Here is a 24220-nt window from a genome sequence, read left to right on the forward strand (position 1 = left end):
GGAGTGATAGATTTATTATAAGGAATTGGCTCATGCAGTCATGGAGGCTGATAAGCCTCTAGACCTATGGGGTGAGCAGAAGACCCAGGAGAATTTCTGGTGTATTTCTTGTCCATGAGGCTGACAGGCTCAAGACCCATGAAGAGCTGCTATTTCATTTCAAATCAGGAAAGGCATGAAAAAAGCTGATTTCCCAGTTCAGAGGTAGTCAGGCAGAAAAAATCCTTCCTTACTCTGGAGGAAGGTCTGCCTTTCTGTTCAATTCAGGCCTTCAGTGGATTTGGATGTGTCCTGCCCACATTACAGAGAGCAACCTGCTTTACTCAGACTACCAATTTGAGTATTAATACCATCACAAAGCACTCTAACAGAAACATCCACAATATTGTTTGGCCAAATAACTGGTAGCCTGTGGCCCAGTCAAGCTGATACATTGAATTAACCATCACAAGTTTACCCCCATCAACTTGACACTCCTATGAATCTCCCTAAACTATACTTAATCTCCAAAGGAAGACAATAACAAGGTCAAACTTTCACCTAACATGTTACAATTACCCTGCATACAACCAAAAACGCACTAACCCCTTCCCTAGAAGAGAAGGTAAAATCCTTGACTCATGTTTACTTTTCTCTTTGATAGTCCATAACTTAAATACAATGATGTAAAGTTAACAATATTTAAATAGTATGATATAAAGTCAGTATATCTTATGTTACATGATAAGGGGATAAAGGAGGGAAAAAACAAAGGATAGATAGATAGATAGATAGATAGATGATAGATATAGGCTACGGGATAAACAGTACACACACAAATATATTCATATCAAAATAAGGAGAAAATAGTCACAACAATTATAGCCCTCCTTTCCGTAAATGGTAACATGGTCATTGTTGTATTATAACTCCCTTCTTCTACTACCCATTGTGTATTTCCTTTACCTTTAACAAGCACCTAGTTGGTCATGGTTCTTTACTGGTGGGGTAACTCAAACCTTTATTCCTGAAGGATCTGGGCCGATAGTATGCCTTCCTGGATCAAGTTGTACTTTTACATTGACCTTAATCACAGGGCATGGTGACACTAAGCGATTCCCTAAAGGATCATCCATATACTGATACACTATTCCTTACTACCATTGTGCAACAGCAGTCCAATTTCCCCTTGGCAGATAGGATCAGTCACCCCAGCCTGCACAGTAACTCCCTTCTTTGCCTATTGATTCAGAGGCATGAGGAGTCTAAAGTGGCTGGAGGAGCAGACTTAACTTCCAGTTTAGTGGAATCATTGTTGTGTCACCTGGTGGAAGCATCCCTCCCTTTGGAACTAAGGCCTCTAGGCCAGCAGAGAATAAGGTTGCCAGAACAGGAAGGAAAATTTTTGCTAGCGGGTCACTAGGTATAATACTGAGTGGCACCACTCTATTTCCAGCCCTTGATTCCTGGACTGACTTCTGGCTATGTGAGAAATAACACCACACACCGATGCTGATTCAGAGTACATACAGCCTTCTGGAGAACCTTGCTCCAGCCCTGCAAGGTATTGCCACCTAACTGGCCCTGCAACTGAGTCTTCAAAAGGCCATTCTACTGTTCCAGGAAGCCAACTGCTTTAGAATGGTAAGGAACATGGTAATAACAGTGAATTCCATGAGCATGGGTTCATAGCTGCACTTTTTCTGAGTTCTGTGATCAGAACCAAAGTTGTGTGGAATACCCTGATGGTGGATAAGGCACTCTGTAAGTCCACAGATGGTGGTTTTGGCAGAAGCATTAAGTATAGGGAAGGCAGCCCTGCATCCAGAGTAAGTGTCTATTCCAGTAACCACAAAATCTTGCCCCTTTCATAATGGAAGGGGTCCAATGTAATCAACCTGCTACCAGGTCACTGGCTGATCACCCTAGACAATTGTGCCATATCAGGGACTCAGTGTTGGTCCCTGCTGCTTCCAGGTTGGGCACTCAGTGGTGGCCATAGCCAGGTTGGCCTTGATGAGTTGAAATTCATGCTTCAGAGCCTGTGCACATCCTCCATCCTTGCCATTTTGTTCATGAGCCCATTGGGTGACAGGGGTGCTTGGTGAAGGAGACTGATATCCACAGAGTGGGTCATCTTATCCACTTGATTATTCAAATTTTCCTCTGCCAAGGTTACCCTTTGGTGAGCATTCACATGAAGCACAACGATCTTCACATTTTTTGCCCATTCAGAGAGGTCTATCCACATACTTCTTCCCCCAATTTCCTTGTCACCAATTTTCCAATCATGTTGGGTCAGATAACACCCAGTTTGTGATAGGCAGCTCAGGTCACATGGTAGCTCAGGGCCCATGGTTAAGCTTTCAGTCTCTGCTAAGGCTCAGTAGCAGGCCAAGAGCGGTTTCTCAAAAGGAGAGTCATTATACACAGAGGATGGCAGGGTTTTGCTCTGAAATCCTAAGAGCCTGCACTGCAGTTCATCTACAGGAGCCTGCCCCAAACTCCAAACAGCATCCCTATCTGCCACTGACACCAAGTACCCTTATATCTGCTGAGTCATATGGCCCAAGTGACAGAGCCTGGCACAGCAGCCTGGACCAGTTGCAGAACTTCATTTGTTCTGAGTCCCACTCCAAACGAGCAGCTTCTACAGTCACTCAGTAAATAAGCCAGAATAACTCACCCAAATGAGAAATATGTGGCCTCCAAAATCCAAACAGGCCCACTAAGCATTGTGTCTCATTTTTACTTCTAGGAGGGACCAGATGCAACAATTTATTGTCCACCTTGGAAGGGATATCTCAACCTGCCCCATATCACTGCATCCCCAGAAATTTCACTGAGGCAGAATTTTTGAATTTTTGAATTCTTGAACTTTTGTCAGATTTATTTTCCACTTTCTGACACTGTGTGTCTTACCAATGAGTCTACAGGGGTTGCTAGTTCTTGCTCACTAGATCCAGGCAGCAAAATGTCATCAATGCAATGAACCAGTATGGTATTTTATGGAAAAGAAAGGTAATAAAGATACATGTGAACTAAATTATGACATAGGGCTAAGGAGTTGACATACCCTAAGGGTGGACAGTAAAGATGTGTTACTGAAAGCAAACTACTTTGGGTGGTCCATATTATCAGGTACGGAGGGAAAAAAAAGAATGTTGCAGATCAATAGTCACGCACCAGGTACCAGGGGAAACCAGGGTGTGTGTTAATTTGCTCAAGCAATGAATCTGCATCTGGTACAGCAGCTTCAGTTGGAGTCACCATATGATTAAGCCTACTAAAATCCACTGTCATTCCCCAAGATCCATCTGTCTTCTGTGTAAGCCAAGTAGGAGAACTGAATGGGGAAGTGGTGGGAATCACCACCCTTGCATCTCTCCAGTCCTTGATGATGGCATTCGTCTCTGCAGTCCCTCTAAGGATGCATTTCTACTTTAGATTGACTCTATTCATAAGTAGGTGTATTTCTAGTGGTTTCCATTTGGCCTTTCCCACCATAACACCTGTCACTCCACAGGTCAGGAAAATACTATGAGTATGTATATTCCAATTATGGATTTAGCAGCTGAGTATATAGATTCTACTTATGAATTCCAGACTGGGGAAATAGCCACAAGATGGATTTGGGGACCCACTAGGCCTATTGTGAGATGGAACTGAACTAAAACCCCATTGATCACCTGACTTCCATAAGCTCCTACTCAGACTGCGCGGCGGGGGGGTCGATGGTCACAGTGACATTTTGGTGATCATGTTATCTCCCCCGTCAAGTAAGGGTCACAGTGACGTTTTGGATCTCCTGGAATCAGTGTCAGTTTGGACCTAGTGTCCAGTAATCCCCCAATGATCTGATTATTTCCTTTTACCCAATGCTGTTATCCTGTAAAAAGCTGTGGGTCCCTTTGGGAAAGGCTAAGAGAAAGATCAGAAATATAAATTTTTGGCAGTGTTCCTTAAGGAGACTCACCATCCCAACTTTCAGGATCCTATTCTTTCCCGCATCAGTGCTTTCACTTTAACCATAGACACCCTAGGGTTGGCTCAGTTGGTTAAGCGTCAGACTCTTGGTTTTGGCTCATGTCATGATCTCATGGTTTGTGAGTTCGAGCCCCATATTGGGCTCCATGCTGACAGCGTGGAGCCTGCTTGGGATTCTCTCTCTCCCTCTCTTTCTGCCCCTCCCCCACTTGGTCTCTCTGTCTCTCTCTCAAAACTAAAAATATACTTTAAAAAACGTATAACAGTAGACACCCTGTGAGGCTGTGAGTTTAGCTTATATTAAAATTCAACCAGTTGTAGAATGAGGTTCTGTGTTTGATTTTCAATGATCTCAGCCCCGCAGCTATAGGAGATAAGGGTCTCCAGGGCAACAACAGAAGCTTTCAAGTCATTTATGTGGCTCTTGCAGGGGGAATTCAAATCCTTGAGCTCATTCTCCCCCACCCCCCTACTTTGTCCAGCAACATTAGGAGCAAACAGCCAATCTCATTATATTTGTTAATTTGACCCCCCAAAAATGTTTAAAAAGTGTTAAAAAGTATATACACAGTCATCCAGATCCTTGCTTCTTGTAAGTGGTTGATTAGGAATATTACATGATGATATTTTGTGTTTCTCTATAAGTTCATGCTATGAACAATTAGTTCTCTACCACTGGGATAGAGTCATTAGTGTCTTTTTTTTATATATGAAATTTATTGTCAAATTGGTTTCCATGCAACACCCAGTGCTCATCCCAACAGGTGCCCTCCTCAGTACCCCTCACCCACCCTCCCCTCCCTCCTACCCCCCATCAACCCTCAGTTTGTTCTCAGTTTTTAAGAGTCTCTTATGTGTTGGCTCCCTCCCTCTCTAACCTTTATTTTTCCTTCTCCTCCTCCATGGTCTTCTGTTAACTTTCTCAGGATCCACATAGGAGTGAAACCATATGGTATCTGTCTTTCTCTGTATGGCTTATTTCTTTTTAAAAAAATTTTTTCAACGTTTATTTATTTTTGGGACAGAGAGAGACAGAGCATGAACAGGGGAGGGGCAGAGAGAGAGGGAGACACAGAATCGGAAACAGGCTCCAGGCTCTGAGCCATCAGCCCAGAGCCTGACGCGGGGCTCGAACTCACGGACCGCGAGATCGTGACCTGGCTGAAGTCGGACGCTTAACCGACTGCGCCACCCAGGCGCCCCACTGTATGGCTTATTTCACTTGGCATAACACTCTCCAGTTCCATCCACGTTGCTACAAAGGGCCATATTTCATTCTTTCTCATTGCCACGTAGTGTTCCATTGTGTATATAAACCACAATTTCTTTATCCATTCATCAGTTGATGGACATTTAGGCTCTTTCCATAATTTGGCTATTGTTGAAAGTGCTGCTATAAACATTGGGGTACAAGTGCCCCTATGCATCAGCACTCCTGTAGCCCTGGGGTAAATTCCTAGCAGTGCTATTGCTGGGTCATAGGGTAGGTCTCTTTTTAATTTTTTGAGGAACCTCCACACTGTTTTCCAGAGCGGCTGTACCAGTTTGCATTCCCACCAACAGTGCAAGAGGGTTCCCGTTTCTCCACATCCTCGCCAGCATCGATAGTCTCCTGATTTGTTCATTTTAGCCACTCTGACAGGCGTGAGGTGATATCTGAATGTGGTTTTGATGTGTATTTCCGTGATGAGGAGCGACGTTGAGCATCTTTTCATGTGCCTGTTGGCCATCTGGATGTCTTCTTTATAGAAGTGTGTATTCATGTTTTCTGCCCATTTCATCACTGTATTATTTGTTTTAGGGGTGTGGAGTTTGGTGAGTTCTTTATAGATTTTGGGTACTAGCCCTTTGTCCAATATGTCATTTGCAAATATCTTTTCCCATTCTGTTGGTTGCCTTTTAGTTTTGTTGATTGTTTCCTTTGCAGTGCAGAAGCTTTTTAATCTTGATGAGGTCCCAATAGTTCATTTTTGCTTTTAATTCCCTTGCCTTTGGGATGTGTCAAGTAAGAAATTGCTGTGACTGAGGTCAGAGAGGTTTTTTTCCTGCTTTCTCCTCTAGGGTTTTGATGGTTTCCTGTCTCACATTCAGGTCCTTTATCCATTTTGAGTTTATTTTTGTGAATGGTGTAAGAAAGTGGTCTAGTTTCATTCTTCTGCATGTTGCTGGCAAGCTCTCCCCGCACCATTTGTTAAAGAGACTGTCTTTTTTACATTGGATATTCTTTCCTGCTTTGTCAAAGAGTAGTTGGCCATACGTTTGTGGGTCTAGTTCTGGGGTTTCTATTCTATTCCATTGGTCTATGTGTCTGTTTTTGTGCCAATACCATGCTGTCTTGATGATGACAGCTTTGTAGTAGAGGCTAAAGTCTGGGATTGTGATGCCTTCTGCTTTGGTCTTCTTCTTCAAAATTACTTTGTCTATTTGGGGCTTTTGTGGTTCCATACAAATTTTATCATTGCTTGATCTAGCTTTGAGAAGAATGCTGGTGCAATTTTGATTGGGATTGCATTGAATGTGTAGATAGCTTTGGGTATTATTGACATTTTAACAATATTTATTCTTTCAATCCATGAGCACGGAATGTTTTTCCATTTCTTTATATCTTCTTCAATTTCCTTCATAAGCTTTCTATAGTTTTCAGCATACAGATCTTTTACATCTTTGGTTAGGTTTATTCCTAGGTATTTTATGATACTTGGTGCAATTGTGAATGGGATCAGTTTCTTTATTTGTCTTTCTGTTGCTTCATTGTTAGTGTATAAGAATGCAACTGATTTCTGTACATTGATTTTGTATCCTGCGACTTTGCTGAATTCAGTATCAGTTCTAGCAGACTTTTGGTGGAGTCTATCGGGTTTTCCATATATAATATCATGTCATCTGCAAAAAGTGAAAGCTTGGCTTCATCTTTGCCAATTTTGATGCCTTTGATTTCCTTTTGTTGTCTGCTGATGCTAGCACTTCCAGCACTATGTTAAACAGCAGCGGTGAGAGTGGGCATCCCTGTCGTGTTCCTGATCTCAGGGAAAAAGCTCTCAGTTTTTCCCCATTGAGGATGATATTAGCTGTGGGCTTTTCATAAATGGCTTTTGTGATGTTTAAGTATGTTCCTTCTATCCCGACTTTCTGGAGGGTTTTTATTATGAAAGGATGATGAATTTTGTCAAATGCTTTTTCTGAATCGATTGACAGGATCATATGGTTCTTTTCTTTTCTTTTATTAATGTGATGTATCACATTAATTGATTTGCAAATGTGGAACCACCCCTGCATCCCAGGAATGAATCCCACTTGATCATGGTGAATAATTCTTTTTATATGTTGTTGAATTCGATTTGCTAGTATCTTATTGAGAATTTTTGCATCCATATTCATCGGGGATGTTGGCCTGTAGTTCTCTTTTTTTTGCTGGTTCTCTGTCTGGTTTACGAACCAAAGTAATGCTGGCTTCATAGAATGAGTCTGGAAGTTTTCCTTCCCTTTCTATTTTTTGGAACAGCTTGAGAAGGATAGGTATTATCTCTGCTTTAAATGTCTGGTAGAGTTCCCCAGGGAAGCCATCTGGTCCTGGACTCTTATTTGTTGGGAGATTTTTGATAACTGATTCAATTTCATCGCTGGTTATGGGTCTGCTCAAGTTTTCTATTTTTTCCTGTTTGAGTTTTGGAAGTGTGTGGGTGCCTAGGAATTTGTCCATTTCTTCCAGGTTGTCCAGTTTGTTGGCATGTAATTTTTCATAGTATTCCCTGATAATTGCTTGTATTTCTGAGGGATTGGTTGTACTAATTCCATTTTCATTCATGATTTTATCTATTTGGGTCATCTCCCTTTTCTTTTTGAGAAGCCTGGCTAGAGGTTTATCAGTTTTGTTTATTTTTTCAAAAAACCAACTCTTGGTTTCATTGATTTGCTCTACAGTTTTTTTATATTCTGTATTGTTTATTTCTGCTCTGATCTTTATTATTTTTCTTCTTCTGCTGGGTTTGGGGTGTCTTTGCTGTTCTGCTTCTATTTCCTTTAGGTGTGCTGTTAGATTTTGTATTTGGGATTTTTCTTGTTTCTTGAGATAGGCCTGGATTGCAATGTATTTTCCTCTGAGGACTGCCTTCACTGTATCCCAAAGCATTTGGATTGTTGTATTTTCATCTTCATTTGTTTCCATATATTTTTAAATTTCTTCTCTAACTATCTGGTTGACCAATTCATTCTTTAGTAGGATGTTCTTTAACCTCCATGCTTTTGGAGGTTTCCCTGACTTTTTCCTGTGGTTGATTTCAAGTTTCATAGCATTGTGGTCTGAAAGTGTGCATGGTGTGATCTCAATTCTTTTGTACTTATGAAGGGCTGTTTTGTGATCCAGAATGTGATCTATCTTGGAGAATGTTCCATGTGCACTTGAGAAGAAAGTATATTCTGTTGCTTTGGGATGCAGAGTTCTAAATATATCTGTCAAGTCCATCTGATCCAATGTATCATTCAGGGCCCTTGTTTATTTATTGATCCCCTGTCTAGATGATCTATCCATTGTTGTAAGTGGAGTATTTAAAGTCCCCTGAAATTACCACATTCTTATCAATAAGGTTGCTTATGTTTGTGGTTAATTGTTTTATATATTTGGGGGCTCCCATATTCGGCACATAGACATTTATACTTGTTAGCTCTTCCTGATGGATAGACCCTGTAATTATTACATAATGCCCTTCTTCATCTCTTGTTACAGCCTTTAATTTAAAGTCTAGTTTGTCTGATATAAGTATGGCTACTCCAGCTTTCTTTTGACTTCCAGTACCATGATAGATAGTTCTCCATCCCCTCACTTTCAATCTGCAGGTGTCCTCAGGTCTAAAATGAGTCTCTTGTAGACAGCAAATAGATGGGTCTTGTTTTTTATCCATTCTGATACCCTATGTCTTTTGGTTGGAGCATTTTGTCCATTTACATTCAGTGTTATTATAGAAAGATATGAATTTAGAGGCATTGTGATGTCTGTAGGTTTCCTGCTTGTAGTGATGTCTCTGGTACTTTGTGGTCCTTGCAACACTTCACTCACAGAGTCCCCCTTAGGATCTCTTGTAGGGCTGGTTTAGTGATGCATTCCTTCAGTTTTTTTTGTTTGGGAAGACCTTTATCTCTCCTTCTATTCTGAATGACAGACTTGCTGGATAAAGGATTCTCGGTTGCATATTTTTTCTGTTCATCACATTGAAGATTTCCTGCCATTCCTTTCTGGCCTGCCAAGTTTCAGTAGATAGGTCTGCCATGAGTCTTATGGATCTCCCTTTATAAGTTAGAGCGTGTTTATCCCTAGCTACTTTCAGAATTTTCTCTTTATCCTTGTATTTTTCCAGTTTCACTATGATATATCATGCAGAAGATCGATTCAAGTTATGTCTGAAGGGAGTTCTCTGTGCCTCTTGGATTTCAATGCCTTTTTCCTTCCCCAGATCAGGGAAGTTCTCAACTATGATTTGTTCAAGTTCACCTTCAGCCCCTTTCTTTCTCTCTTCCTCTTCTGGAATTCTTATGATACTTATATTGTTGCATTTGATTGCATCACTTAGTTCTCTAATTCTCCCCTCATACTCCTGGATTTTATTATCTCTCTTTTTCTCAGCATCCTCTTTTTCCATAATTTTATCTTCTAATTCATCTATTCTCTCCTCTGCCTCTTCAATCCAAGCTGTGGTTGCTTCCATTTTATTTTGCACCTCATTTATAGCATTTTTTAGCTCCTCATGACTATTTTTTAGTCCCTTGATCTCTGTAGCAATAGATTCTCTGCTGTCCTCTATACTTTTTTCAAGCCCAGCGATTAATTTTATGACTATTATTCTAAATTCTTGTTCCTTTGTATTGCTTAAATCATTTTTGATCAATTCATTAGCTGTCGCTACTTCCTGGAGTTTCTTTTGAGGAGAGTTCTTTCGTTTCATCATTTAGGGTAGTCCCTGGGGTAGTGCGGAACTGCAGGGCACTTCCCCTATGCTGTGTGGAGTAACATGTTGGTGGGCGGGGCTGAAGTCAGACCCAATGTCTGTCCCCAGCCCACCGCTGGGGCCACAGTCAGACTGGTGTGCACCTTATCTTCCCCTCTCCCAGGGGCAGGACTCACTGTGGAGTGGTGTGGCCCCTGTCCAGGCTATTTGCACACTGCCAGGCTTGTGGTGCTGCTTTGGTGGGATCTGGCATATTAGCTGGGGTGGATCCTCTTCTGTGGGCCTCTTGTCTATGCTTGGCTCCAAAGAGTCCATTCTGCTAGTCTTCTGGTGGTTTTCTCGGTTACTTAGGCAGGTGTGGGTGGAATCTAAGTGATCAGCAGGACAAGTTGAGCCCGGTGCCCTCCTATGCCACCATCTTCCCCAGCATCCCATTAGTGTCTTTGAATATAATCAGATTAGGGGTGCCTGGGTGGCTCAGTTGGTTAAGCATCTGACTTGGGCTCAGGTCATGATCTTGTGTTTCATGGATGGGTTCAAGCCCCGTGTAGGGCTCTGTGGTGACATCTCAGGACCTGGAGCCTGCTTCAGGGATTCTCTGTCTCCCTCTCTCTCTGCCCCTCTTATTCTCTCTTTCTCTCAAAAATAAATAAAACATTAAAAAAACCCCAAAATATTTAGGGGTGCCTGGGTGGCTCTGTTGGTTAAGCATCCAACTTCGGCTTAGGTCATGATGTCATGGCTCATGGGTTTGAGCCCCGTGTTGGGCTCTGTGCTGACAGCTCAGAGCCTGGAAGCTGCTTCAGATTCTGTGTCTCCCTCTCTATCTCTGCCCTTACCCTGCTCACACTCTGTCTCTCTCTCTCAAAAAATAAACATTAAAAAAATTTTTTTTAACCAAAATATTTAGATTAGAGATTCAATTCCAGATGTCGCAGGATTCTTGCACAGAGAGTCGTTGACACTGAGGCTTTTCTTTCCCGGAAGCAACTTTATTCCTGCTGGCACCGTTCAGTTGGGTTCGTACCGGAAAAACTGAGACCCAAACGCCATGTGGTGTAGTAGTTTATACATTTTCCACTTCTTTGTCTCCTATATATGGTAACACACAAGCATGCAGTCTGATTAAGCGGTCTCATGTTACAAGGTCGTGAGGCATATTGTCATGTATGTGTATAACCAGGTTGCCTTGAGGTTTTTTTTCTTCTTCTTCTTTCCTTGGGGAGGGGACCCTACCACACAGAAACTCCAGAACCCATTCAGAAAAATCATCCTTAAAATTTTGTTCCTCGGGGTGCCTGGGTGGCGCAGTCAGTTAAGCGTCCGACTTCAGCCAGGTCACGATCTCATGGTCCGGGAGTTCGAGCCCCGCGTCAGGCTCTGGGCTGATGGCTCAGAGCCTGGAGCCTGTTTCCGATTCTGTGTCTCCCTCTCTCTCTGCCCCTCCCCCGTTCATGCTCTGTCTCTCTCTGTCCCAAAAATAAATAAACATTGAAAAAAAATTAAAAAAAAAATTTTGTTTCTCTAGCTGCTTTCTGTACCAAAATCTGTGTTAGTCAGGGTCCTCCAGAGAAAGAACCAACAGGATGCCAATATAGAGATATAGAGATTTATTATAAGGAATTGGTTTATTTATACACTTATAGAGGCTGACAAGCCTGAAGATCTGCAGGATGAGTTGGCAAGGGGAGACCCAGGAGAACTGATGGTGTAGTTCTAGTCCAAAGGCCAACACACCCAGGAAGAGTCATTGTTTCATTTGAGTCTGAAGATAGGAAAAAGCTGATATCTCAGTTCAAAGGCAGTCAGGCAGAAAGGATTCTCCCTTACTCTGGGGAGAGTCAGCCTTTTTCTTCTATTCAGGCCTTCAACTGACTGGATGAGGCCCACACACATTCAGGAGATCAATCTGCTTTACTCAGTCTACTGATTACTGATTTAAATGTTAACCTCGTCCAAAATAACACCTGAATTAATGTTTGACCAAATATCTGGGCAACCCATGGTCTGGCAAAGTTGACACATGAAATTAACCATCACAATATCGTAATGAACAACTTTTGGAATAAAGCTGCAATGTCATCGTATTTTCAAGACCAACTTCATGTCCATGTATGATGTTTCAGTCATGGGGATCATCTCAAGTTTGGATTTGGGTGCCCAAGAAGCCCTCATTGCTCAGCCCAATTGCCTGATTTGCATGGAAAATTATTGAGAGAAGCAATAATGCCAAGCAAATAATTCCAGGTTAAAATATTCAAGCAAATATTTCATGAATTATTTTTATTTTGGAATAATAACAAGGTTAAATTTTTTTTTAGCATTTATTTATTTTTGAGAGACAGAGAGAGACAGAGCATGAGCGGGGGAGGAGCAGAGAGAGAGGGAGACACAGAATCCGAAACAGGCTCCAGGCTCTGAGCTGTCAGCACAGAGCCTGATGCGGGGCTCAAACTCACAAACCGCGAGTTCGTGACCTAAGCTGAAGTCGGACGCTCAACCGATTGAGCCACCCAGGCGCCCCAGAATAATCACAAGGTTAAAGAGAAGTTGCAAGAACAGTATAGAGAACTTCTTTTCCTGATCCACTTGAAAGCGAGTTGCAGATCTAGTTGCAGACCCATCACTTCTGAATATTTTAGTGTGATTTTCTACAAATAAGGACATTTTCCTACATAATCACAATACAATCATCAGTGTCATGAAATTAATGTTAATATATCACTACCACCTAATCTTCATATTTCACCAATTTTCCTAATGTCCTATAATTTATAGCAAAATGGCCCAATCCAGGATTGTGCATTGCATTTTTATCAATATTTTGAAATAAATAAATTTGTGTAGTGAGTGAGACCACAGTGATAAGAAGATGTAAAGGCTTTGCATCTAGAGTTTGTTCTGAAAACCCTGAGATTCTATTAATATGTTGTTTCATTTATTTTATACAGAAAAGCCTTCATCTGTAAGAGTTTGCCTTTTGATCTGATTTCCATGGGAAATGGTACTATTGGCATGACAAGTCTAATTAAATACAATGCACTAACATTGCACCTGTTTTCACCTTTGTTTTAAGACAAAGGATCAGAACATCCCTCTTTGCTGTTTCACAAGTGTGTAAGCTGACCCAAAGGAAGAATATTTTAAAAAGTTTGTGAGGAAAAATCAAAATTGAGGGGTTTTTTTTCCATAAACAATTCTTACCTGGTAGATCTGTGGAAAGATTAGCTGACTTTTTTGGGTTCCTTAATATACTGTGTAGAAATGTGGAAGGACCATGTGAAAAGAGATGAATGTGCACTGACAGAGATTTGAAAGTTCAAAGCAAAAAGTCAACTTTGGATAAGTGATCTTAAAAAAATCATTCCCTGGTAATGTTGCTATTATAATTTGAATCATAAAGAAAATTAAAGAATTAGAGTAACATCTGTGAATAACTTGAAGAAAAGAACCATTATTTTAAAACTAGTATCATACGAAGTGCCTGGATGACTCATTCGGTTGAGCGTCCGAATTCAGGTCAGGTCATGATCTTGCAGTCTGTGAGTTCGAGCCCTGCATCAGGCTCTGTGCTGACAGCTCAGATCCTGGAGCCTGCTTCGGATTCTGTGTCCCACCTCTCTCCTTGCCCCTCCCCTGCTCGCACTCTGTCTCTCAAAAATAAATAAATGTTAAAAAAATTATAAAACTTGTATCATAAGATACCTAGGAATAAACCTAACCAAAGAAGTAAAAGATCTGTATGCTGAAAACCATAGAAAGCTTCTGAAAGAAATCGAAGAAGACACAAAGAGATGGAAAAACACTCCATGCTCATGGATTGGAAGAACAAATATTGTTAAAATGTTGATACTACCCAAAGCAATCTACACATTCAATGCAATCCTTATCAAAATACCACCAGCATTCTTCACAGAGCTAGAACAAACAATCCTGAAATTTGTATGGAACCAGAAAAGACCCCAAATAGCCAAAGTCATGTTGAAAAGGAAAACCAAAGCTGGAGGCATCACAATCCCAGACTTCAAGCTGTATTAAAAAACTATTAAAATATTCAACTGGATTTAAATGATTTCAAGGATGAAATAGAAATTCTGGTTAATAGAGGGGGAAAAAAGTCTCCTTTTCTATTTCCAACTAGCTGTACCTACTTGAAAAAAAAAAGCATTTCTCATTAATAGCAACAATCAAGATTTTAAAGAGGTCATTAGTAAAAAGTCCTGATGAGGACTGGGTGGCTCAGTCAGTTAAGCTCATTAAGTCACCACTCGTAGGTTTGAGCTTGTCAAGCTCTGTGCTGACAGCTCAGAGCCTGGAGCCTGCTTCAGATTCTGTGTCTCCTCTCTCTCTGTCCCTCCCCTGCTTATTCTTTGTCTATCTCAAAAATAATAAACATTAAAAAAAATAAAAAAGTAAAAAGTCCTGATGAGGAATTATGTATATATTCCAGCATAAAACCTTATGTAAAATATATATGCACAGAAGAGGCTCGATTATATCATTCAAAAATGTGAAAATACTTAGTAATATATGTTAAAGATTTACTATCTCCTCTGTGTATTTTGTTTTTTATCATAACTATATAAAATAAATGCAAAGGAGTACAAGTTTTCACCAAGCCCACTTCTCATCCCTTTCTCAGTACCCCACACCTCCTCTGAATTGGAGCTATAGCCACAGCCAGGGTGATGTCTCACTCCACCTATGAAAGCCCAAGGACCAGGACAAGGAATGTATAATAATAATAATGGCAGCTATCATTTATTGAGGACTTATGTCAGACACTAAATACATAATCTCATTTAATTCGGACATTAACCCTCTGTGGTAGGTACTCTTATTCTACTATTCTTCAATATAAACATGTGGGAACTGAGACTATAAGAGATTAAGTGATTTGCAAAAAACCCAAAACCAAAACAAAACAAAACCACAGCCAGTAATCAATGGAGGCAAGATTGGCACTCAGGCAGTTCAGCAGCCCCTGGGTGGGTGGCTCCTCCTGTAATTACCCCTTACCATGTCTGCTCTTTCTGGGCCCCTCTATGCTCCTTTTGGGCCTCAGCTGCTCATTTGCAATGCTTGGTTGTGAGAGGAGCTTATATTGGGACTGCCCAATATATTGGAGCTTATATTGGGACTGCCCAACAGGTTGGGGAGATGACCACATAAGTCACACAGCAGGACCAGCCCAGCTGGGGACACTGAAGTCTATAGTTAGGGGAAGCAAGGAGTAATGGAAGCACCAGCCCCTGGTCCAGTCTGACCCTAATACCTACTCTAGGGGAAAGGCCTGGCCTTTTACCTATCCCCCCTGTCTGGAGCTGATCACAGGATAACACAGTGGATGCCATTATCTGGGGGAGGAAGGAGGAGGGCAAGAAGGGGCTAGAAGGGAGGTGTTTAGAAGAGAATGAGACCTGAATACCAGGTAAAGGGCAGGAAAGTGTTCAATGCCAGCAGCGCCTCCTGGCAGTAGTTGAGAAGAAGATACGGCCAGAGAGGGAACTGGCCCTGAAGGCATCTCCAGAGATTGAGCCCCTCTGTAACCAGCCTCAACTCCCAATGCCTCTACACCTGGTCTTTCCTCCCAAACCAAGGCAGGCTCTTGGCACCACCTCCAAGCCCCATCGTCTACGTTTTGCCACTATCGTGACTTCAGACCACCCCCTATCTCTCCCAAGTCCCTACATCCATCCTGCAAGGTCCAAATCTAATCCCAACCCCTCTAGAAAAGCCGCTAAGGTCTCAGTTAAGTTTCCTCTCCTGATAAATTGAATGATCGATTCCTCCTTTTTCCCATTTGCCATTCTCAGGGAATCAAGCTAATGTTTTAATGTATAACCTTTTGTTTGTATGTGTTCTTCTGGTAAACTATACTGTTGTGTTTGCATGTGCAGTAAAACCCTGGATTGCGTGTAACTTGTTCTGCAAGTGTTCTGCAAGACAAGCAAAGATTTCTAATAAATTTTGACTTAAATGAGTGATATCTTGCAAATTAGTAAGTGATGCTGAATGTCATATGATCACAACTGAATCAATGGTTCCTCTCTCTCTCTCTTGCTGCAGGATTGTGGGTGATCATCTCCGATGCTCAGATGCTCAGTCTCAGGCTGCAGTGTTTGCCAGAAATCAGTGATTTTTCAGAACACTGGAAGGTACCCACAACTGGCACTGGTGTATTTTTTGTCACTTCAGACCACCTATGGACAGTCCTTTGCTTTTCCATATGATTAATCTTAGGAATGCTTTACTTCATTCTAGTTCAGATTGCCTGCAGATATAGGCCCTTTCCTCTGCTGCCTTATTGCCAGTTCCATTAAATACGGTTTATGACAAGATTTTATTAATACTGTACTGTAGTCAACACCCATGTAAGTGTACAATGACCCCCATGCAGAAAAAGATTCCATTGAGCCAATAGATAGCAGTGATTCCATTAGTGATAGATAACCCTCCTCTCTCTTGTCTCCCTCACACCAGCCACGACAGTTTTCAAAGGCAAGTGCAGGTTAATTTGCTAATTTGTCTTTATATTTTGTATTTTCTTTATTATTTTGTATTATATTACAGTATTATAATCATTTTTATATGAATATTTTTAGGTTATGGAACGAATCATCTGAGTTTTCATTATTTCTTACGGGGAAATTCGCTTTGATATACAAGTGCTTTGGATTACAAGCATGTTTCCAGAACAAGTTATGCTCGCAAACCAAGGTTTTACTGTATTTGTAGTGCATTGTGAAAATGAATAAAGAGAAACCTCACTAAAGTAGAATTGAGAAGCCAGAAGGGGGGAGCTGTCCTATTCCACCTCAGTCCTAGGAATTGTCAATTACAGACCCCCAACAGAATTGTCAACAGAAAATAAACATGAATTACAGGCCCCCAACAGGAAAAGATGTATATTGCATCTCCTGCAAGTAACTGACTACCCCTACAACTCACCAATGAGAAACTGTCATCACCCTGAACTCTTGCTTTTCTCCAGTGGACTTTCATTGGACTTTCATTGTTTCAAAACAAACCCTTTCCACTGAAATTAAAATTAAAACAAACAAAAACAACCCCTTCCAACTTTTCCTTCTCCATAAAATAACTCCTCTCCATTGTCAGACTTGCCCATGGTTTTGCTGTAGCTTGCTTGTCCCGAATTGCAATTCTGTTATTCCTGAATAAACCTATCTTGCTGGTAAAATAACTGGCTGTTCTGTTTAGGTTAACAGTATCTAAAGGTCTTATGTGGTATAATTCATTCTGTTTACTACTTGTTTACATAACAATATGTGCTTTTAAATTTTTTAGCTTTTTTAAAAAAATAATTTTGGACATCACAAGTTATAAAGCTAGTACAAAGAATTCTCATATATCTTTCACCTAGCTTTGCCAAGTGTTACCATTTTAAACAATCACAGTAGAATTATGTAGAATTATTGAAACCAGGAAATCAACATTGACACAGTACTATTAATCTATCCAAATTTCACTTTGAACTTTAGTCAGATTTTACCAGTTTTTCTCCAATTAAATTTTTTCTGTTCTGATGCCTCCATTACAATTAGTTATCATGTCTCCTTATCGTCTGTGACAGTTCCTCAGTCTTTCCTTGTCTTTCATGACTTTGACACTTTTGAAGAGTATTGGTCAGTTATTTTGTAGGCTATCCCACAATTAGGTTTTTCTGATGTTCTCTCATGATTAGATTTAAGTTGTGCTCTTTTGTCAAGAACACTGTTGGTGAGAATGCAAACTGGTGCAGCCACTCTGGATAACAGTATGGAAGTTCCTCAAAAAGTTAAAAATAGAACTACCCTATGATCCAGCAATTTCACTACTAGGTATTTACCCAAAGGATACAAAAGTACTAATTTGAAGGGATACATGCGCCCCAATGTTTATAGCATTATCAACAGTAGCAAGTTATGTAAAGAGCTCAAATGTCCATCAATGGATGAACTGATAAAAAAGATGTGGTGTATATATAATGGACTATAACTCAGCCATAAAAAAGAATGAAGTCTTGCCATTTGCAACGACTTGGATGGAGCTAGAGAGTATACTGCTAAATGAAATGTCAGTCAAAGACAAATACCATATGTGGAATTTAAGAAACAAATGAACATAGGGAGGAAAAAAGAGAGGAAAACTGAGAAACAGACTTTTAAGTATAGAAAACAAATTGATGGATACCAGAAGGGCAGTGGGCGGTGGATGGGTGAAATAAGTGATGGGGATTAAGGAGGGCACTTATGAAGAGCACCGGGTGTTGTATGTTAAGTGTTGAATCACTAAATTCTACACCCGAAGCTAATATTACACTGTATGCTAACTGGAATTTAAATAAAAACTTGGGGGAAAAAATACCACGAAAGTGTTGCGCCCTTCTTAGTCCACCAGAACAGAGGGTATATGATGTCCATATGTCTTATTTTTGACAATGTTAACCTTTCTCAAGGTGGTGTTCACCACTATAAAGTAGTAATTAGTAACTAACTTGTGAGGACATACTCAAAGTATTTATGCAAATCTTATTTTTTCATCAAGCTTTCACCCACTAATTTTAGCATCTACTGATGATTCATGCCTGATATAATTGTTATTGTGGTGTTTGCCAAATAGTGATTTTCTATTTCAACCATTCCTTCTACATTAAGACTTCATTAGACTTCTTCTTTGATGAGGGCTTTGCCTTCTCCCCTATTCATTCACTCATTTATTCATTCATTTGTATATTTCTATATGGACTCATGAATTTTTTAATTTTTTAATGTTTATTTTGAGAGAGAGCACATGTGAGCAGGGTGGGAGGGGCAGAGAGAGGGAGAGAGAGAATCCCAAGCAGGGTCCCTGCTGTCAGAGCAGAACCCAACTCAAGGCTCAAACTCACGAACCGTGAGATCATGACCTGAGCTGAAATCGAGTGGGACGCCCAACCAACTGAGCCACCCAGGCGCCCCATGAAATGTTATTTTATGGATTATAATTCATTCATTATTGTGTTGCTCAAATTGTCACAGATTTAGACATTAGGAGATCCTTCAAGTGGCTTCTTTGTGCTTCTAATGTTTCTTTCATTTTTAAGCCCTTGATTCTCTGGTCCTAGCCCTGGCATCAACCATTTCTCCAAAGAGGCAATAATATGTTTAGACAGATGATAGATGATGATAAACAGATGATAGATAGGTGATAGATATAGATATTTTGTATATCAGCAATAGGTTTATATATAACAGCTTTACTGAGATACCATTACCTCTAAAATGTACATAAGATATATAACACCTTTATTGAAATGTAATTCACATATACAATTCACCCATTTAAAGTATACAATTCAGTGTCTTTTAGCATATTCACAGTTGCCTGACATTATCACAATATAAATATAAAATATTTTCATCACCTCAAAAAGAAAACCTCTACCCATTAGTAGTCATTCCCCATTTCCCTCCAACCTCCCCCCACACCACTTCCCTTAGTAACCACTAATCTATTTTATGTTTTTATAGATTTGCCTATTCTGGAGATTTCATATAAATGAAATCATACAATAGGTATCTTTTGTGTCTAGATTCTCTCATTTAGCAAAATGTTTTCCTTCTTTTTGAGAGAGAGGGTGTAAAAGCAGGGGAGGGGGCAGAGGGAGAGAGAAAATCCTAAGCAGACTCTGCACCATTAGCGTGGAGCTCGATGCGGGGCTCGATCTAACAAACCATGAGCTCATGACCTGAGCCGAAATGAAGAGTCGGTCACTCAACCGAGGTGCCCCTAGCAAAATGTTTTCAAGGTTCGTCCATATATTTGTAGCATGGGTCAGTACTTCATTTTTATTGCCAAATAATATTCCATTGTACGGATATACCACATTTTATTTATTCTCAGTTATGGACATTTGGTTTGTTTCTATTTTTGGCTATGAAAAGTGAAGGGACATCTGGGTGGCTCAGTTAAGCGTCCAACTCGATTTCGTCTCAGGTCATGATCTCACAGTTCATGTTCTAGTTTTCAATATACAAGTCTTTGGCCTCCTTGGTTACATTTATTTTTAGGTATTTCTTTTAGATGCTATTGTAAGTGGAATTGCTTTCTTAATTTCATTTTTGAAATGTGGGTGCTAATGTATAAAGCACAACTGATTCTTATGTGCTGATCTTGTACCCTGCAACTTTGCTGAATTTATTAGCTCTGTGCCTTTTCTTAACATGATCATGTAGGGTTTTCCCTTTGTTCTATCAATGTAATGTATAACTTGAACCAGTTTTCTGATGTTGAACCATGCTTGCATTCCTGACACAAATCCCACTTGATTGTAGTGTATGATTTTTTTTTTTAATATTTGTTTTGAGAGAGAGAGAGTGCAAACAGGTTAGGGGCAGAGAGAAAGGGAGAGAATCTCAAGCAGGAGACCAACGTGGGGCTTGATCTCACAACCGTGAAATCCTGGCTTGAGCCAAAATCACGAGTTGGACGCTTAACCAACTGAGCCACCCAGGCGCCCCTAATCTTTTTATATGCTCTTGGGTTTGGTTTGCTAGTATTTTGTTGAGGATTTTTGCATCTATATTCATGAGAGATTGGTCTGTAATTTTCTTGTGATGTCTTCATCTGGTTTTGTTAAGATCAAGCTTTTCCATTTTTTTTTTCATCCCCTCACCCACCTCCCCTCTGGTAACCATCAGTTTGTTCTCTATAGTTGAGTCTCTTTCTTGGTTTGTCTTTCTTTGCTCATTTGTTTCTTAAGTTCCACATGAGTGAAATCATATGGTATTTGTCTTTCTCTGACTTTTCAAGTTTATTTCGAGAGAGAGAGATGGGGGGAGAGAGAAGGGGAGGAGGGCCAGAGAGAGCGTGAATCCCAAGAAAGCCCCACGCTGTCAGCACAGAGGCTGATACAGGGCTCCATCTCACAAACGTGAGATCATGACCTGAGCTGAAACCAAGAGTTGTAAATCATTGGGGGCCAGAGAATAAACTAGTCCGTTTCCAAGATGGCACCAATGATCTTCACCTCCTGGTATTCACATCCTTATGTAATCCCCTTCCCTCGAGTGTGGCTTGGACCTAGTGACTTACCCCTAATGGATAGAATATTGCAACAGTGATGGGATGTCACTGCAGAGATAGGTCATAAAGCGACTTCCATCTTGCACTCATGCAATTCTCTGTATGTCTCATCTCGACTGGTCTGATGAAGCAAGCTGCCATGTTGTGAGCTGCCCTATGGAGAGGACCACATGACAAGAAACTGAGGGCAGCTTCCAACAGCCAGTGAGGAAGTGAGGCCCTCAGTCCAACAACCCACAAGGAACTGAATCCTGCCAACACCCACATGAGTAGGCTTGGAAGCAGATCCTCCCCCAGTTGAGCCTTGAGATGACTGCAGCCTCGGCTGACACCTTGACTGCAGCCTGTGAGGCCCTAAAATTGAAACCCAGCTAAGTAGTGCTGATTCCTGACCTACAGGAACCATGAGATAATGTCATGGTTTTAAGCCATTAAGTTTTTGGAGTAATTTGTTACTCAACAATACATAATGAATACAGGCAGGCATGAAGGTTATGTACAAGTTCAAAAATAAGGACTTCTACCTACCAAGGCCAATCTGGCTGTTGCTCAGCATTGCTGAGTTCCCACCTGCCAACAGCAGAGATCAATGATGAGCCCCTGCAATGAAATATTTCCTGGGTGCAAGCTGATTACTTTGGACCCCTTCTATCATGCAGCACAGAGCAGTAGGTTCATAGAGACTTGGTGGGAATCCCAGCTCTGCGGGTCTGATATGCCCAGACAAGGCCTATTCTTCGAGGGTTCTGCTTCCTGCATGTCTGACAGGCACTTTGTGAAATGTCTCTCATGGAGCTGGCACCCAACAGGGGGCTCACAAGGGAGGCTGCTCCCTTTTCTTTCCGTGGAGTGCCCCAGGGGCAGGGGCCCTATCTGCCTCGAAATCCCTCTTCTCCCATCACCACAATTTCAGGAGTTCTGAGAAGCATGGTCAGTGTCTGCTCCTTCATGCCCCCAGTGACCATGGTCCTGGACCCCAGACCCCACTTCCACAGGGTAACATTGTTACCAATGAGATTCATGCAGTGCAAAGAGAATAGAGTTCCTATGCAGCGGGGCTCCAAATGCCGCTCCTGTCTCCCTCCTTCTGAACCCAGACTGATTTGAAATGGGGACAGAGGACTTAGACCTGGGCCTTGCCTTCCCTCCAGGAGCTCCCAGGATGGTGGGAGAGACAGACCCATTAATCCTAGAGTGTTTCAGACAACAGGTAATGCACAGTGGAAGCACTAGAGGAGTAAAGGTGTGTGGTTGGGCTAAGTCTTCAGTGGAAGTGATGTCTCTTCTCATCCTTGTCACCTGCAGACTCAGGAGCCATCCTGAATGATGTGGCAACCTCTGGGAGGATGCAGCAGCAGCAGCAGCAGCAGCAACAGCAGCAGCAGCAGCAAATAGGGTCTATAAAAAAGGACTTTTGAGGGTGAAGATGCCCTCTTCTTCCCAGGTCCTTTCTTCCCATCTCCCACTCTGTCCCCCACCCACTCCCGACTCCTCCTTTTCTAGGTGAGTGCTTCAGCAAGGGGGACATATGTGCCACCAGAGCAAGCTATCTGGAAGAGGCCATGTTTGACCTGGGTCTTGCATAATCAGAGCCGGGGCCTCTCCAGAGCTCATGGGATGCATGCCGTGAGGAATGGCACAGGGCAGTGCCAAGATGGAAAAGGCTGTCTGCAAACTGCTGAGGGCTGGGCCATACCCTGGAGGACCCCAGACTTGGGCCAGCAGTTTGCTAGCCCGCAGGTCATAGGTACCCTTTCCCCCACCTGTTGGGTTACTTCTGGGGGCAGACTGCCTTGCAGTGGGGAGTGGGAGTGAAGTGCTGAGCCTGAGCCCCTTCCTGTCCCTTTTGTAGCACTCAAGCCTGTCTCTCCTCTACGGTGTCTCCTCCAACCCTCCTTTCATGATCCATTCCAAGTAAGTGGGCAGACAGGCCAACCTTTCCCCCTAGATTGGGGCCTGGGTTGAACTGGGCCCAGGACAGGGGTATTCATTGGCTCCTGCCTCCCCTTTAACTTGTACAGCCCAGTGCCTCCTGACCAGAAGGCTAGAGGCAGGGCTTAGCCAGATCCTCCCACCAATCAAAGCAGCCAGAAAATGGTGGGCTTTCTCACTCATCACTAGGTTCCCATCAACTGGAAATCTTGGGAAGGAGGAGAAATGGAGCAAAATGAACCCAGTGAGGGAGCAAATGAGAAAAGGGAGAGTAGTGATGGCCCCCGATCTAGTCTAACACCCTCATTTTCCCTCATTGTCAAGACTCTGGGGCCCGGAAGGGGAAAAAAAAAATCTGTCCAATATAAAGGCACCATTGACAACTCCATTTAAAATCGAATTCAGCTTGAAACCATTGTTAAGTGAAAGAACACAGTCACAAAGGATCACAAATTGTATGATTCCATTTATATAAAATGTCCAAAATAGGCAAATCCATAGAGATTAGTGGTGGCCTAGGGTCAAGGGGCCGGGGGGGGGGGGGGAGGGCAGGGGAAGGGTGATGCCTGGGGAGTGTGATTTCATTTTGGAATGATGAAAACATTCTAAAATCTTTTGCAATGACGGTTGCACAACTAGAATATACTAAAAGCCATTGTACTGTATACTTTAAGTGGGTAAACTGTATGATATGTAAATTGTATCACAATAAAGCTGTAAAAGTGAACTTGGGCTGCAAATGACCACACATCTGAGCTTCAGTCTCCATTTCACAGGGGCAGAAAAAAACCCTTTAGGGTATAGACAAATCAGGGAAGCGTCCCTGAACATGGCATATGGGTGTGTCAGGCAGGAAAGCATTCCACAAAGTATGAGATTATAAATATAACCTCGATCTTAAGGGCAATGAAGCATCATGGATGGTTTTAAGCAGCAAGAGTGACAAGATCACATCTGTACTTTAGAAACATCCCTCTAAATCACTGAGTTTTACATTTAAAGCAGGTAAATTTTATGATGTAGAAATTATACCTCAATAAAGCCAAGACCAAAATTCCCCTCAGGGGCTTGAGGAGGACAGACTGGAGGGCATGAAGTTGGAGGAGGCCGTGGCAGAAGTTTAGACGAGGTGGCAGGCCGTCCGTTGGGAGATGGGGGAAAATGGCTTGGGGGGTAGGGTAGGGGGAGACTCAGGACGTCTTGCCCTCAGGTAAGGAGAACCCGGTAGAACTTGTTTTCAGAACCCAGAGCTCCCAGACTTCAGCCCTAGTGCTCCTCCGCCGCTGACGGGTGATGGAGGCACTGTTCTCCCCCTT

General features: G+C 41.8%; 1 protein-coding gene and 1 long non-coding RNA gene across 7 annotated transcripts in view; one reads left to right on the top strand and one right to left on the bottom strand.

Annotated features, from left to right (window-relative positions):
* The first annotated feature begins 1309 nt into the window (after positions 1–1309).
* LOC122477403 lies at positions 1310–23631 on the top strand. Its single transcript, XR_006295690.1, has 2 exons — positions 1310–1623; positions 22278–23631. It is a non-coding gene; the product is annotated as an uncharacterized LOC122477403 (long non-coding RNA).
* The window catches only part of KDM5C (lysine demethylase 5C), a 32399-nt gene continuing 31534 nt past the window's right edge, over positions 23356–24220 (bottom strand). For all 6 annotated transcript variants that reach the window (XM_043570359.1, XM_043570355.1, XM_043570353.1 and 3 more), the window contains one exon: positions 23356–24217. In XM_043570359.1, coding sequence (XP_043426294.1) covers positions 24095–24217 — 123 coding nt within the window. In that variant the 3' untranslated portion in view covers positions 23356–24094. The remainder of the gene's footprint in view (positions 24218–24220) is intronic.

This window comes from Prionailurus bengalensis, chromosome X, assembly GCF_016509475.1.
Source record: "Prionailurus bengalensis isolate Pbe53 chromosome X, Fcat_Pben_1.1_paternal_pri, whole genome shotgun sequence".
NCBI lineage: Eukaryota > Metazoa > Chordata > Mammalia > Carnivora > Felidae > Prionailurus > Prionailurus bengalensis.